The sequence below is a fragment of the Nuphar pumila genome, chromosome 14, assembly GCF_984573655.1.
Source record: "Nuphar pumila chromosome 14, dmNupPumi1.hap1.1, whole genome shotgun sequence".
In the NCBI taxonomy this organism is placed as follows: domain Eukaryota; kingdom Viridiplantae; phylum Streptophyta; class Magnoliopsida; order Nymphaeales; family Nymphaeaceae; genus Nuphar; species Nuphar pumila.
This window is the reverse complement of record NC_143262.1, coordinates 80,029,217-80,046,478: the sequence shown is the minus strand read 5'-3', so window position 1 is coordinate 80,046,478 and position 17,262 is coordinate 80,029,217. Positions and strand designations below refer to the sequence as shown.

General features: G+C 33.2%; 1 protein-coding gene across 7 annotated transcripts in view; it reads left to right on the top strand.

The window, feature by feature from the left end:
- LOC149817075 (histone-lysine N-methyltransferase ASHH3-like) overlaps positions 1–17,262 on the top strand; it is a 73,913-nt gene that overhangs the window by 18,538 nt on the left and 38,113 nt on the right. For all 7 annotated transcript variants that reach the window (XM_089987301.1, XM_089987299.1, XM_089987298.1 and 4 more), the window contains 4 exons: positions 14,153–14,231; positions 14,308–14,479; positions 14,563–14,643; positions 14,846–15,026. In XM_089987301.1, coding sequence (XP_089843427.1) covers positions 14,153–14,231; positions 14,308–14,479; positions 14,563–14,643; positions 14,846–15,026 — 513 coding nt within the window. The remainder of the gene's footprint in view (positions 1–14,152; positions 14,232–14,307; positions 14,480–14,562; positions 14,644–14,845; positions 15,027–17,262) is intronic.

Genomic DNA, 17,262 nt, shown 5'->3' with positions numbered 1-17,262 from the left:
TACTGGGCGAGTAACGTATGTGGTAAATTAGATCTGTCAGCTTATGCAGTCACCCATGAATGTTCACATGAGAATTGTGAAGTATGTAAAAAGGACTATGAGCCATGGGCTATGTCACACGGACTCTTCTAACAGGGCATCACACCCACACCCAGGCGGATGCGACACTTGGACACAGCTTCTCTTGTGTTAGCTGAAGTCAACCACACTGAGGTCCATTTCTATCCAAAAGTAGATTCAATTAGCCCTAATCCAGTCCACTTTTATCTATATTATATATATAAATACATAAATGCACACACATACACACAGTGTTAACTTAAAACTGCTAAAATTTATATATGTATATATATAAATATATATACCTGTTAAAATGTATCTAATATATGTATATATATATATATATATATATTACATCAATACCCAATAGGGGTATTTTTGTAATTTCACCTAGTTGTTTTAGGAAACAACTATTTTAGTTTTTTTGATAAAATGTATTTTTTATTTTTATTTTTTTAATTCTTTTTTTTCTTCTTTTGAGGACTAAAAGGGGCTCCAACCCTAGAGTCGTTGGAGCCCCCAACGGTCACAAATGTGACCGTTGGGGGCTCCCAACGACTCTATGGGAGCCCCCTTTTGGCTCTCCTTTTGAGGCCTTTTGGCCATTCCTTTTCCTCTCTCCCTCTTGTATAAATAGGGGTGAACCCCTTGTATATTTTCATTCTTGAGAGCTTCCTCTCTTCTCAATAAGAGGCTTTTTATATTGTTGCCTTCTTAAAGGCTTGTGTTTGTATTGTCCCTTTGTGGACTTGTGATATTGTCTCTTTTATTCATTGTTGTAAGTGCTTGTATGCACTCTTTATATTTCTGCAATATCTCATTACATGGTATCAAAGCCACTCGATTCTTGAAGGAAAGGTGTGGTTAGTGTATCTCATATTTAGTGGATATCTTCTCACTTCTTGACAACATCATGGAGGCAAAGATTGACCTATCTTTCAAGCTCAATGGAAAGAACTATATGATGTGGGCATCGGCAATGGAAAATAATCTCAAAGGAAAGAAGCTTTGGGGCTTTGTCATGGGTACCGTTCCGGAACCTAAGCTTATGCTCACGAAGGAAGAAGAAGGTCAAGAAAAGGCTCTTGAAGGAGATGCTCGCCTCAAAGCCATTGAAAATCATCAAAAAAAAGTGGAAGATTGGGAAAGCAATCACGCAAAAATCCTTGCGTGGTTTATGAACAATGTTGAGCTTAAGGTATGTGCTAATATAGCTAAATTTCGTAGAGCCAATGAGACTTGGTCCTTTATGAAGGGTATGTATACCCAAAAGGATCTTGGAAGAGCATACTTCTTGCAAGAAAAAATTAGAACCACCAAGCAAGGTGATTCTAGCATTCAAGATTATTATAGTGCCCTAAACCCACTATGGGATGAATTGGCTCTCTTAGAGCCAAAATGGGTTTCTATGAAAGATATTGATTTAAGGCAAAAACAAATGGAACAAGAGCGATTGTTTCAATTCCTTTTTGGGCTACGTCCCGAATTTGAGCAAGTGAGATCCTCACTTCTCCATAGATCTATTTTTCCTCCTATTGAGGATGCTATTGCCGAAATCACTCAAGAGGAGACAAGGCTTGGCATGAGTAAGCATGTTGATGAAGTCCTTGCCGTATCAAAACCGGGTAACAATGTTAGAACCTATAGGCCTCCTCATTTTGGAAAACAAGGAAACTACAATGGAGGAAGAAAAATGATTGTTTGTCATTATTGCAATGAGCCGGGTCACATTAAACCCGCTTGTCCAAAGCTTATTGGAACCTTCAAGCCTAAAGTGGTCTCTCTTGAAGAAGCCACCACCACCAAAGAAGATGAAGGCAAGAACAATGACATCAAAGAAACTCTTGGAAAAATATCTATGGCTCTCCAACAAATGCTAAAAGTTTCTTCCTCCACATCGGGTGCGGCTATTGCTTCAACATCATCACCCGGTACGTATTCTTGGATCCTTGACTCCGGAGCTTCTTTTCATATGACCCCTCATGAAAATGCACTTATTGATGTTTGCACCAATTCAAAGGACTCTTGTGTCTCTACGGCCGATGGAACCTTTTTAAAAATTTCAAGTATTGGCTCTTTTAAAGATTCTCAAAATTTTTGTGTTCCAAAAGTAAGAGTTATTCCCAAACTAAATTTAAACCTATTTTCGGTTTCTCAAATTGCCGACCATGGATGTGAAATATCTTTCTCATCTAATGGTTGCTTTGTGCAGGATCTCCGGTCCGGGAAGCGGATTAGGCAAGGCCATAGAAAGGGAGACCTCTATTATATGGACCATTTTGATCTCCCTACAAACTTTTTTTGTTCTTATGTCCAAGAAAAAAACATGGAAACTTGGCGTAAAAGACTTGGTCATCCAAGTTATTCCAAAATGTATCTCTTTCCTTTTGGAAACAAATTTTGTAAGGAAAAAGAAATTAATTGCAAAGATTGCATTTTTGGAAAAATGAAGTCTATTCCATTTCCAACTAGAACTTTTCTTTCATCAAGGCTTTTTGAATTAGTGCATTCGGATGTTTGGGGGCCTTCTCCGGTTATGTCTAAAGGAGGCTATTCATATTATGTTACGTTTATTGATGATTTTACTCGGTATGTTTGGATTTATTTCCTTAGTCATAAGTCGGAAGTATTTACTTTCTTTAAAGATTTTCATAAAAAGGTTCAAAATCAATTTCAAAATAACATATCTATTTTAAGATCCGATTCCGGTGGCGAATACTTATCTCATGAATTCCAAAACTATTTAACCCAAAATGGCATTTGCCATAAAAAATCATGTCCTAGGACTCCCCAACAAAATGGCCTAGCGGAAAGGAAACATAGGCACATTATAGAAACCGCTAGAACATTACTTGTTTCTAGGAATATTCCAAAGAAGTTTTGGCCCGAAGCCGTTCTAACTTCAACCTATCTAATCAATAGAATGCCCTCTTCTAAGTTAAAAAATGCTTCTCCCTATGAAAAACTCTTTAAATTTTCACCCGATTTCAATCATCTTCGTATTTTTGGTTGCAAATGTTTTGTCCTATTACATAAAAGGGATAAGTTATCTCCAAAAGCAATGGAATGTGTTTTTCTAGGATATGGTGAAAATAAAAAAGGGTATAGATGTTATGATTTTAAGAATGATAAACTATATGTTTCAAAAGATGTAACATTTCTAGAAGAAGAAAACGATTTTGATAAAATAGAAGAAACAAATGAAGTTGATTATATATTCTTATATGATCTTATTGATGACATACAAGAAGATTTTCTTGAAAACATAGAAGATCCTCGTGAGGTATCCCCTCTTGACATAACACCCTCAAATGATAGTGATTCAAATATAAATGTTCATGATAGTGATACCAATATAAATGTTTACTCAAGAAGAAATCAATAAAATCCTATTAGTGCCCTCGAAAAATACTCTCAAATTTCTCAATCCACCGAAGAACCACAAGTTAGGCATTCTTCTAGAATATCAATACCCCCAAATAGGTTTGTATCCTATGATTCCTTAACTCCCAACTATCGGGCATGTTTAATAACCCTACATTCTTATTTTGAACCGACTCACTATAATCAAGCTAAATCTATACCTCATTGGGTTGAAGCAATGCAAGTTGAACTAAATGCTTTAAAAAAGGCCAATACTTGGGAAATAGTTAATCTACCCTCACACAAAAAACCTATTGGTTGTCGCTGAGTCTTCAAAGTTAAAACTAAAAGCGATGGCTCTTTAGAACGATATAAAGCTAGATTAGTTGCTAAGGGATACTCCCAAGAATATGACATTGATTACGAAGAAACATTCGCTCTCGTAGCTCGAATGACCAATGTCAGGACCTTAATAGCCGTCGCATCAACCAAAAAATGGCCTATTTATCAACTTGACGTAAAAAATGCTTTTTTAAATGGAAGTTTAAGTGAAGAAGTTTATATGGATCCACCACCCGGAATTAATATTAAGCAAGGTCAAACACTTCGGCTTTTGAAAGCATTGTATGGTCTTAAACAAGCTCCTAAGGCTTGGTATGATCGTTTCAGTGATATCATGATAAAGTTAGGATTTCACTCTTGTTATACTGACACTACTCTTTTTGTTAAACATGCAGGTTCTAGTATCGTCATTTTGTTGCTTTATGTTGATGATATGATTATCACTGAGAATGATCAAAATAGTATTATTAATGTTAAAAATATGTTAAAAGATAATTTTGATATGTCTGACTTAGGTTTTCTCAGATATTTTATTGGAATTGAAGTTGCATATTCTCTTAGAGGATATATTTTGTCACAGATGAAGCTCGCTGCAGATATATGTTCTAAGTCTGGGATTTCTGATGATAAGAAAGTAGAGACTCCCGAGGTTATTAATGCCAAATTACGGTTGGAGGATGGGGTTCTTCTGGAAGACCCCACACCTTACAGACAACTCATTGAGTCTCTTACCTATTTAACCATCACCAGACCAGATATCACTCATGCGGTTCACTCAGTTAGCCAATTTGAGCATGCTCCTACAACTGTGCATATGAGTGTTGTTCTCCGAATCATCCGCTATATTCGGAATACCATCAATAAAGATACAGGAGACGAAGATACAGGGAGATCTATTACATACAAATTATTGTGTGTTTCTTGAAAAAGATAGCGAAAAGTAAAAAAGCATCACTAGATTGAGCGCAAAGGCAGAATATAAGACTCTTTCTATGCAGAAATAATCTGAATAAAAAGTTTTGTTAATGTTTTGAAGATTAAGACCAATGAACCTGTTGTATGTTGTGGGAATAACACTGCTATTGCACTCATCAAATCCAGTTCATCATGACAGATCTAAGCACTTTCCCATAGACTACATGCAAGAGAAGGTTAAATCAGAAGAGACTGGTACTAAATTTGTAATTGATGAACAAATTGCGCTGTATTCACCAAGGGGCTGTCAAACACTCGTCTTGAATATATGAGGACCAAGTACATGTTCACACAAGATGTGCACTTGAGGGAGGCTGCCTTTTGTATTTTCTTTATGTTGCCAACTATGGGTGCCACCCGTATGGTATGTAATGTATCATAATCAGATGTAATTATTTACAGCCCATATTAGGGATTTCATAGAAATAAAACCATTAGTGGCTCACCCCTTGCATAGTTGGAAGTACTAGGGGCTTTAGTTAAAATGCAAAACTATGTTATAGAAGTGAAGTTACTGGGAAATATTTCCTGGGTTGAAAAATTATGTCTTTTTCTTTATGAACAGATCATGCATATTCAGAAATAAACCGAGTTATGGACTGCTATAAGTCTTGGACATAGATCAGTAGGGGAATGGAAGCCTAGTTAAATCCAACATAATGTCAGTTAATAATGGAAATGGCCGTAATCATAGTTACTGGAAGCACTGCTATAAGGTGGGAATCGTGATTCCCAGGAAGCGGGAACCGGAAGCGGTGTGGAATCACACTTCCTATGCATGGGAATCGTGATTCCCATGTGATGGGAATCCCGATTTCCATGGCTGAATTTTTATTTTCATTGGAATTATAATTCTCAAGTTGAGGAATTCAATTCCTCATATATAGGAATTCTAGTTCTTCACCATTTGTATTGTGATTTTGTCTAGTGTAGCCACAAGCCCCGCTTTTTCTCTTCTTCATCTCAAATATATGCACGGAATTACATAATATATATAATATAAATGTACATGACTTTTGACTTTAGTATTATTGTTTTGGTTGCAAAAAAGTTCCTTTTATTTTTTTGAATTACCATATCTAGTTTGATATGTTTCTATATGCATGTTGGACTGTTGTGCTTTCTCTTAATTGCAGCTGTTTGTTCTTTGTTTCATAATATAGTTACATCTGTTCAAAACTTCAAATTGCTGAATTTTTTAACAGAGGATAAATAGCTTATCAGCCTAATTGGTATTACTTTTTGCACAGCAACTCAATAGCTTTTATGTATCTTATATGCAACTTTATTATATTACAATTACTATATTCATACCTACATTAATATGAAATCATCAGCAATACATAATTAACTATATGTTGTATGTTTTTGTTAAGACATGCACATACACACATATATATAAAAAGTGGTAGCTGCCTGGCACTTTTTTAGCCTACTGACAGCCTACCACCAGTGAATAGGTGTCTCCAGGTTGTTTTTGGCAAATAGAAAACATTATTTTTAAGCATTGAATATTTATGAAAATTGTAGACTATCGATTTTCAAATCTTATAAGAACCTACATGCATGTTAATCGGATGATCCAAGAGTCGATTCCCATAAAATCAAGCATGTAGATCACATCTGTATGGTCAGATTTAAAAAAACATTAGAAAAACCCCTTCAAAATCCTGGTAGGCTAGAAAAGTAGTAGGCAACTAACACATACTCTTTCTCTCTCTCTCTCTCTCTATATATATATATATATATAACATTGTCCACTCTTGTACATTTCTTGTTGTTTAAAGGTATCATATAACAGTTGATTATATTGTTAGGCTCAGTTGAAGTTTCTTAGAATTAGTGTGATGAGTTACACATTAATTGCTGTCCAAATTTTTTATTATATCAATGTTTTGTATCCAAACTACGAAATAAACTTATGTACGTGTAGTTTTTAAAGGTTTTGCATTTTTATCGATTGTATGGATTATTTAGTTATCCTATTTAATGAAAGTCATGCTCAGGATCTTGGAGACTTTTCCATTCATTTTCATGAGATGAATCGTGACTTTATGCGCAAGATTCAAAAGAAAAAAATTGTAGAGGCTTTGAAGAAAATGAAATCAAGAAGGGCAGTTGGCCCAGATGGTATACCTATCGAGGCTTGGAAATGCTTGGGAGAAAAAGGTTTAGAATGGTTGACAAATCTTTTTAACAAGATTTGGCAGACAAATAAGATGCCTAATGAGTGGAGGAAGAGTACTTTGGTGCCTCTATATAAGAATAAGGGTGATATACAAGATTGCACAAACTATCGTGGTATAAAACTCATGAGTCATACTATGAAACTTTGGGAGAGGGTGATTGAGTCTAGGTTGAGGAAGGTTGTCATGATATCGGAGAATCAATTTGGTTTTATGCCTGGAAGATCTACTATGTAAGCTATACATCTTCTTAGACAACTTATTGAGAGAAATAGAGAGAGGAACAAAGATTTGCATATGGTTTTTATTGATTTGGAGAAGGCTTACGATAGAGTACCTAGGGACGTTCTCTGGTGGACAATGATGAAGAAAGGTGTTTCTCTCAAGTACATTAGTATAATTAAAGATATGTATGAAGGAGTAGTAACCAATGTCCGCACTTGTGGATGGGTAACAACCAATTTTCCTATAACGGTTGGGTTACATCAAGGATCTGCTTTAAGCCCTTTCCTATTTGCTATAGTGATGGATGAGCTTACGAGATCAATTCAAGAAAATGTGCCGTGGTGTATGTTGTTTGCTGATGATATTGTTTTGATTGATGAGTCTAGAGCTGGGGTTAATGCTAAGTTAGAATTATGGAGACAAACATTGGAAGCAAGAGGTTTTAAGTTGAGTAAGAGTAAGACAAAATACATGGAATGTCGATTTAGTAAGCAACAAAATAGAGATGGGAGTGTAGTGAAGCTTGGTGAGCAAGAAATACCGGTGGATGATTCTTTCAAATATTTGGGATCTATCATTCAAAAGTATGGAGAAATTGATGGAGATGTAAATCATAGGATAAAGGTTGGGTGGATGAAATGGAAGAGTGCAACTGGAGTATTGTGCGATCGTAGAATGCCATTGAAGTTGAAGGGAAAGTTTTATAGGACGACTATTAGGCCCACTTTACTATATGGTACGGAATGTTGGGCTGCCAAGAGACATCATATTCAAAAAATGTGTGTAGCTGAGATGCGTATGCTGAGATGGATGTGTGGATATACAATAAAAGATAAGATTCGGAACGAGGAGATACGTAAGAAGGTAGGCATTGCACCCATTGAAAATAAGATGAGAGAGAATCGTTTACGGTGGTTTGGACATATTCGACGAAGGCCTAATGATGCTCCGGTTAGAAGGATGGAGAAATGGGAAAATATATTAGTTAAAAGAGGTCAGGGTAGGCCTAGGAAGACATGGATGGAGGTGATAGGAAAGGATATGAATGCTTTGAACCTCACTGATGACATGGCATTGGATAGAAATGAATGGAGGAGAAGGATTCATGTGGAAGACCCAGAATGATTTTCTTTGTTGGTTCATATCGCCGACCCCAATTGTTTTGGGATGAAGGCGTAGTTGTAGTTGTTGTTGTTGTTGTTGTTGGTAGCTTTTCTAATAAGATGATATAAATGCTGATTGGAGGCATCATTTTTTAATTAATCATTTTGACATCTTTTTTCTTCAAAGAACATTATTTAAAAGTTCTTTTATTACATCCATCATTTTATCATTATTTCTCATAATTTCTTATATCGCTTCCTGAACGATTCCCCCTATCACTTCCTATTCACTTCCCCCTTCACGAATCCTCAAAAAATTTGGATTGACTACTTCCTGATTTTGATTCCTGTACTGCTTTCCACTTTTGATTCCCGTTCTAGCAACTATGGCCATAATACATGATGGACAATGGAAAGAGGACATGAATGACCATGATGCATTCTACACGGGCTTACATGATCATAAACACAAAGTGCACATGCACATACATAAGTCCAAGTAAGGGGCAGTACAAGAGCACATAGGCACAACACAAGCACTAAGTGCATACAAGACATCAAAGAGTTAAATAGAAGAACAAAACATAAAAAATATTCATCTTTATTGAGCATAAATACTTAAGAGAAGCATTGCAGCAAACGGGCACAAGAGGTCCCTTATACAAAAAGGAAGAGCCAAAGGGGGCTCACATAGAGTTGTTTGGAGCTCCTAACGGCTATAAATATAGCCGCTGGGATGCCTCCAACGACTCTAAAGGTTAAGATCTAAATACAACATTAAAAAAAAGATAAAAGACAAATCTATCCCTAGAGGACATAACCTATTACAAGAGAAAAATATGTAAATTCCCCTAGAGGGTATTTACCTATTATATCATTATAAATAATATATATATATATATATATATATATATACACACACACACACACACACACAACTTAACACTCCCCCTCAAAGTTATGGTGTGATATACCAAAAGTTTGGAAATACAACAAAAATTCAATGGGAAGGATCCAAGTCTTCAAGTGTCTTTAAGAGAAATCTCCATCTTTATGACACATCAAAGAATTTTGCAAATACAAGTATTTGTCCGCCTTCATCGGCTATCTCCATCTTCATTATCTAATGCATCGAAGATATTCTTTTCTCCAGTGCAGAGAACAAACCAAAAGGTTCCAACTATACAAGAAAATAAAGTAACCCAATATTTATAAAGTTTTAAAATCAATATATTTTTAAAACAAGAATAACACTTAAGTAGAATTTTCAAACAAAGTAGTAATAATTTTTAGAAACATTAGATAATCATTAAGAAAGATAAGCAGAGTATTCTTCAAGGCTATTTTTTTTTTTGAAATCAAACAATAAACTCAATGGGAGGGATCCAAGTCTTCAAGTGTCTTTAAGAGAAATCTCCATCTTTATGACACATCAAAGAATTTTGCAAATACAAGTATTTGTCCGCCTTCATCGGCTATCTCCATCTTCATTATCTAATGCATCGAAGGTATTCTTTTCTCCATCCATCACATCTTTAAGAACTTGTGCAGAGAACGAACCAAAAGGTTCCAACTATACAAGAAAATAAACTAACCCAATATTTATAAAGTTTTAAAATCAATATATTTAAAATCAAACAATAAACTCAAAATCAACATTTTTTTCAAGAAAACATAAATATTGATCATAAGAGAATTTAATCATTAAAGAACATATCAATTATCAAGAAGAGATAAACAATCATGTGTTAATAATATCCCAATTTTTTAGAAAAAATTCTTCAAACAAATCATCAATTTATGCTAAAACAACATGCATATAAAGTATAACACTAAAAAAGAACCCTCAAGAAAAGATGAATTAATTAAGTTTATGCATGAAACAATGTGAACAAGATAATTAATTTGAAACACACACACACACACATATATATATATATATATATAATGCACATAATAATGAATGAGAGCAATCTCATAAATCACAATCTATTAGAATTCATTCACACAACTTAGAATGAGTTTAACTATAAAGAACCAAATAACAATTTTAAAACATATATATGTATATATGTTATCAATGAAATGCATGAAATTTTATCGATAAACATTTTTCATATTAGGAAAAAACAAGTAGTAAAAGTTTAGTAATTTCATGGAGAGATTTTAAAAAATCTCACGTAACAAAGAGAATGATATTTACAAATTAACACTAATTTGCGAAAAATATGAAGATATTTAAAAACCCACAAATATTAACTGATATTTTGCAAACCTCAACAATAGTTTGACCACTACAAGCAATCACCTTACAAGACCTCCAAACCTCAAAATTCAACTGTATCAGCGACTAGAACAAGAACATAACCAATGGGTGCACATAAGTCACAACATTGAAAACATTGCTTGTCTACATATAATGACACTCAAAGCAAGTGTATTAGCGATTAAAATAAGAGCATAATCACAATGCCACTGATAGTTTAAACAAACACACAAAAGTGTGAATAAACATCTTTTGTCTACATATAATGACACTCAAAATAAGTGTATCAACGACTTGAACAAGAGGATAATCATGTCACTAATGAGATAAAAACATACAAAAATTTGAATAAACATCTACTGTCTATATAAAATGACACTTAAATAAGATGCATAATAGAAGGAAACACGAAAGATAAGATAGCTTATAATGAAAACAAACTAATGCCACCAATAAAGATATCAATTCGAACAATCTTTTGAAACACCATAGTTTCAAAAATAGATAACCATCATAGATAAATATAATTATGAGCATTTAATATAATAATGACCAAATAAACAAATGAGTGATACAACACACTTATAAAACCAGAGATCAAACAACCATCAGTTAAAGCCAAACTATAAGTTGACAATCTAAACTGACATAACTGAGGTGCACATAACTCACCCCCACAAACAAACTCTGGTTCAACAATAACAAGGCTAAGAGAAATGATGCATTATATAAAGTTTTGTGATGGACATAATAAATGCCATAAGAAGGCAATAAATACTCACAGAAATCATTTTCCAAATAAGTGCGTTCAAAACTTCAAATATAAGAACCGATTTAAAAAACAAAGCTTCAAATCAGATCTTGAAAAACTTAGACTCAATATAGTGCAATCATATGCACAACAAGATGTCAATTGATGAATGCCAATATAAGCAAGCTATATAGAGAGATAACTCAATATAGATTACGACTCTATTACGAGACAATCAATGCCATATAACATTAAAGAGGGCCAAACGTATATAAAGATTCTCAAAGAACCATATAGAAAACTAAGTGCATAAGTAGATACTCAAAGAGATCAAAAACTCATGTATATGCAATAATCTAAATAACTTAAAGCTACATATCTTATACAAAAGATATGCATAGGAACATATTTAAGCATATATACAAGTGGTAGATTAAGGCACTAAGGGCACAATGTAAAAATTTATATTTTATAAATAATAAGTATGTAATGAATAAAGAGTCTTTAATTAAGAATACACATGTCCACCCAAGATCTAAGTGAACAAGCACGTCCATCAATAATGGACAAGTACTAAAGTGAACCATGAGGGAAACACTTATAACACCCACAAAGAACAAACACAGAAATTTTTTAGGATTCTCAACTTAATATTTTATTAAAAACTAAGTATGCGGCACAATATTTAAATCTTATACAAAACATGTAAGATAATGTTCATTAAAGAGCCATAAGACTAAGAAAATAATCATAAGTACCACAAAAAAATATTAACAAGAGAAATACTCAATATCATAAATATTGTCCCACAAAAAGGACCATAAAAGACATTTATTAAAATGAATGACTCCCATAAGAAATTATGCTCAATACCTTATGCACGAATAGACAATCTTATTCATCATGTAAGGCAATCACAAGTACACAAGGATCAAATAAAAATTATTTATTCATAAGTTAGATCATAATTTTTAATACTTCATAAGCTACTTTATGTTTTACATAGGAATACACCAAGAGTAAAGAGAGAAATATTAAACACAAGTTTACGCAAAATTTCGTAAGATCATACTTGTGAAAGACACACAACACCATTATTTTAAAAGTATATTAAATTATTTTTAAAATATATGATAATTAAAAAAATAAAGTTTAATAATAAATACGAACATCATTTAACATTTATAATCATGACTTGTTCAAATAAAGCATCTAAATGCCAACAATACATGCTCAAGAATACAAGATTATATACACATATATCAAATAAAGCAAGTTTTTGAAAAACTAAGATTCAAACATGATTCATAAAAACATACTTATATATAATTTCATAAGATCAAACAAATAAACCTTATAAAACATTTAATAAAAACTAGTCCAACGATAATTTAAAACATTTAAAGATTTTAGTTTTTAATAAAAACAACAAATAGTTTTTTAAAGATAAGGAAAATGTGTGCTTCTTCATGCATAATGCATGAGATAGATAACACAAGAAACACTTAAATATATAAGATACATACCGAGTCAAGATTTTCCTTGAATCGAAGCCAACAACGATCATGAATCCTTCATGAAGCATGAACTCGAACCGAAGAATTCCAAGACCTAGAAGTGGCAAAATGCCAAGAAAGTTTTCTTGACTTTGATACCATGTAAGGAAATATGCGGAAACACAAAATGCGGGCCTCTAAGGGCTTACAAGATCATAAACACAAAGTGCATATACATACATAAGTCCAACTAAGGGACAATACAAGATCACAAAGGCACAATACAAGCACTAAGTGCATACAGGACATCAAAGGGCTGAATAGAAGAGCAAAACATGAAAAATATTCATCTTTATTGAGCACAAATGCTTAATAGAAGCATTGCATCAAATGGAGACAAGAGGTCCCTTATATATAAAAGGAAGAGCCAAAAGGGGGCTCACATAAAGTCGTTGGGAGCTCCCAACGGCTATAAATATAGTTGTTTGGATGCCTCTAATGACTCTAAGGGTTAAGACCTAAATACCCTTGTTCTTTGGGATAAAGACAACATTAAAAATAAAAATAAAGATAAAAGGAAAATCTGTCCCTAGAGGACAGAACCTATTACAAGAGGAAAAGATGTAAATACCCATAGAGGGTATTTACCTATTACATCATTATAAATAATATACATATACATATATATGTATATATGTACAATATGAAACATATATATGTATAACAATACATGCATATATATATATATACATGTACTACTTAACACACTGAACAAATCATACATAGAATTAACTATGCCCCTTCGTTTGCAAACTTATCTATAACTATATAAATGACCAAATCTTTTCAAAATTGACATTGTAAATCTTATTATTTCTATTGTCTGTCTGCTGGGGTTTCTTGACGGTCATTGTGCCAATATAACATAGCATGGTGGTTTAGTTGTTCTTCTGCCATATGGTTATTACTGTTTATTCGTAGTGCTGTTTGTAATTTGAAGATAAATAATATTCAACGTAGTCTATGAAAATTGCAGTCTTTTCTTTAGAACAGTTGTCTGAGTGTTTACTTCTAACTCAAGCTAAAAGCGAGTCGTTCCAAGTCCTTATGGTTTTATTACAACTCTTAGTGTTGAATTTGTTTCTTTGAAATATTCATTATGTTCTCGTTTAACTACTGGATGACCTTGACCATATTCACTTATCTTTGAGCACCGGCAAGCTTTAAACTTGCTGCTTTCTCCATGAATGCTTGGTTATTGTGAGATTTGAATTTTTTATTACCACATCTTATATTTTTTCTCTTGGTACATGTACTGAAGTCTTTGTTGTATATTATGACTGGCATGTCTTTGAATTCATTTGGTATGACTGTTTTTTTTGCAGACTCAGAAATGTGGACTAGGATTGATAGCAGAAGAGGATATACGTCAAGGGGAGTTTGTGATAGAATATGTGGGTGAAGGTCATCATCTAGAACTTTATTATAATTTTTTTCTTCTTGATATATCAGTCATGAAACATTCATCTTGTTTATGCAGTTATTGACGATAAAACATGCGAGGAAAGGCTTTGGGACATGAAACGCCGTGGTGAAACTAACTTTTACCTGTGCGAGGTTAACAGGGATATGGTTATTGATGCCACATACAAAGCAAATAAGTCTCGTTTTATGAACCATAGCTGTCAGCCAAATACTGAAATGCAGAAATGGTTTTCCACCTGCCCTTGTGATTGGAAGTGTTTTTTGTGAACTCAAATTATGTTCTTATTGATTATGATCCTTCTTATTTCAGGAGAGTTGATGGTGAAACACGAATTGGTATTTTTGCTATACGTAACATTAAAAAGGGCGAGGCTTTGACCTATGATTATCAGTACGACAATCTTATCCTTTTTCCTATCATGGTGCATGTTTTATTGAACGTTCTTTGTGGTTAATCTACAATTCTCTGTCTGACTTGTTGACATGTTTGAATGATGATTCTTTTCATGCTTTAATTTGTCTCTTTATTTTCTAGGATTGAATGTATTCATCTACTTTAAAATGACTTGTCTGTTTAACTATCATGTTTTTAGGTTTATTCAATTTGGAAAAGATCAAGAGTGCTACTGTGGTGCTCTAGTTTGCAGGGGAAAGTTGGGTGTCAAGCCCAGCAGGCAGAAACTATCTTCAGAGGCTGCTACAGAACTTGTTGTTCGTGAGATGGCAGCCACTTCACCTATAGTGAAAGCATTTCTTTATGAAAAAGGCATTTCTGTAAGTTCTGTTTACATAATTTCAATTTTTATTTCCTGTAAGTCACACTTGCATATTTCAGCCTTGTTAAGTTGGTCATGTTGTGGTTGGGTCATCGGTCTCCTTTTTTAGTTTGAGTCCCTGAGCTGGTGCCCATCCCTACCTACATGTCAGTGTGTTTACTGTAAGAGTTCAGTGTTGTTTTAATTGTGCTCTGTTTTTGAATTTTATTGAAATGTTCTTATTAGGATTGTGAAGAAAAAGATGATAATTAGCTTCCTTTGTTTTTGGTGTGGAAACACAGGAAATAGAAACCATTAGACCCTTAATGAACTCGTGTTAAGAACAAGAACATAAATTCTTTTATATAATAACCCTAATTAGAACTAATAACATGACAATGTTACACTGAGAATTATAAATATGCCACAAAAGTGCTGTCGATACCAAGGTTGCCAAACTAGGAAGCGGAAGCGGGAAGCAAGGCATTTTAAAATTTATAGGCAGCGGAAGCAAAATATCAATTTGAAAGCGAAATAAGAATAAAAAATGAGGCAATATAGTAACTGAATAGGAATCAAACAAGAAGCAAATAAAAACTAAATTAAAATTAATTATTCTTATAATTCATAATTTTCAGTAAAAGAGTTAAATTTTTGTTAAAGTCTAACAATGATGATTACTAATTTAGAGAAAGTACCTGGGAAGTGAGTGAAATCATGAGAGAAAATACATGAAAAACATGAAAAAAAGCATGAGAAAAACATATAGGAAACATAGACCATGCGTGTGAGACGCATAGAAGAAGCGTGGGGAAATTGAGATTCCCATGAAGTTTCAGAAGCAAAGTGTATCACTCTTCCGAAGCGAGTTTCTGGGAAGCGCTCTTCCCACCTACCTATGAAGCTTTTGGTAACTCCGGTCAATACAAAGACATTAAATAAGTATAAATTACAAGAATGACACTTTGCAGACATGACTAGTAGTTTCTCTTCTCTAACTCGAGGATTCGTATCATGTGGGTCTATTTGAAAAGTTGTATTTCATATTTTGTAATGTCAAGCTAAACTGCATTGTTGGATTGGAACTTAAACCCTCTTAAATACGGGATCTTGGTTTTGCATTTCACTGCGGGATGTTCTCCTTCTTAGATGTCTAAGAAGAAAATTGTCCCGAATGTGTTGTTTGTTATTTTGCAAGCACAATACTTGTCTCCTTTTATTTTGTTTTTTGTTTTTATTTTCTAATTTTATTTGCTTCGAGATGCTTCAATCCTTTGATATCTTTTGCTGCAAGTGATCGGCATCATATTTTTGTATCCCCGTTCATTACTAATTGTTTATGCTACTATAATTTGGTAATATATATGGTCTTTTGTCTTTTTAAGTGTTAATGATTCATGTTGTGTTACCATGGGCATAAATTTGCTGTGCATTACCATTACACATTACAGTTGTTCATGTTAATATTTTTTGGTTATTTACTGGTGGTATAGAGGATCTCATTATTAAAACTCCAAGTGCATAAAACACGATACCAGTGTTATAAAAAACGCGCCTTGAGGCACAAAAGGTGCGCCTCGCCTTGAGGCGCAGCCCTCTGTGCCTCAATGCGCAAGCCTGAGGCGCATTTTTTTTTACAACAAGATTTTAGAGACATAATCAACAAAGTTTTTGTAGGTTAATCTCATATATTTTCCAGTTATTTCAGTTATATAATAAGTTTATTAGTATATTACTATATTTTAACTTTTGTTGGTTAATCTCGTATATTTTTCAGTTATTTCGGTCATGTAATTAGTTTCTTAATATATTTTAACTTTTGTTGGTTAATCTCATATATATTTCAGTTATGTAATCAGTTTTTTAGTTAATTTTATATGTTAATCTCATATTTTTTAGTTTAGAATACTCTCATATATTTTAACTTTTGTAGGTTAATCTCATATATTTTTCAGTTATTTCAGTTATGTAATCAATTTCTTAGTATATTTTAACTTTTGTTGGTTAATCTCATATATTTTCCAGTTATGTAATCAGTTTTTAGTTACTTTTATATGTTAATCTCACATTTTTTAGAATAATCTCATATATTTTAACTTTTGTAGGTTAATTTTATATATTTTCCAGTTATTTCAGTTATGTAATCAGTTTCTTAGTATATTTTAACTTTTTTTTGGTTAATCTCATATATTTTCCAGTTATGTAATCAGTTTTTTAGTTACTTTTATATGTTAATGTCATATTTTTTAGAATAA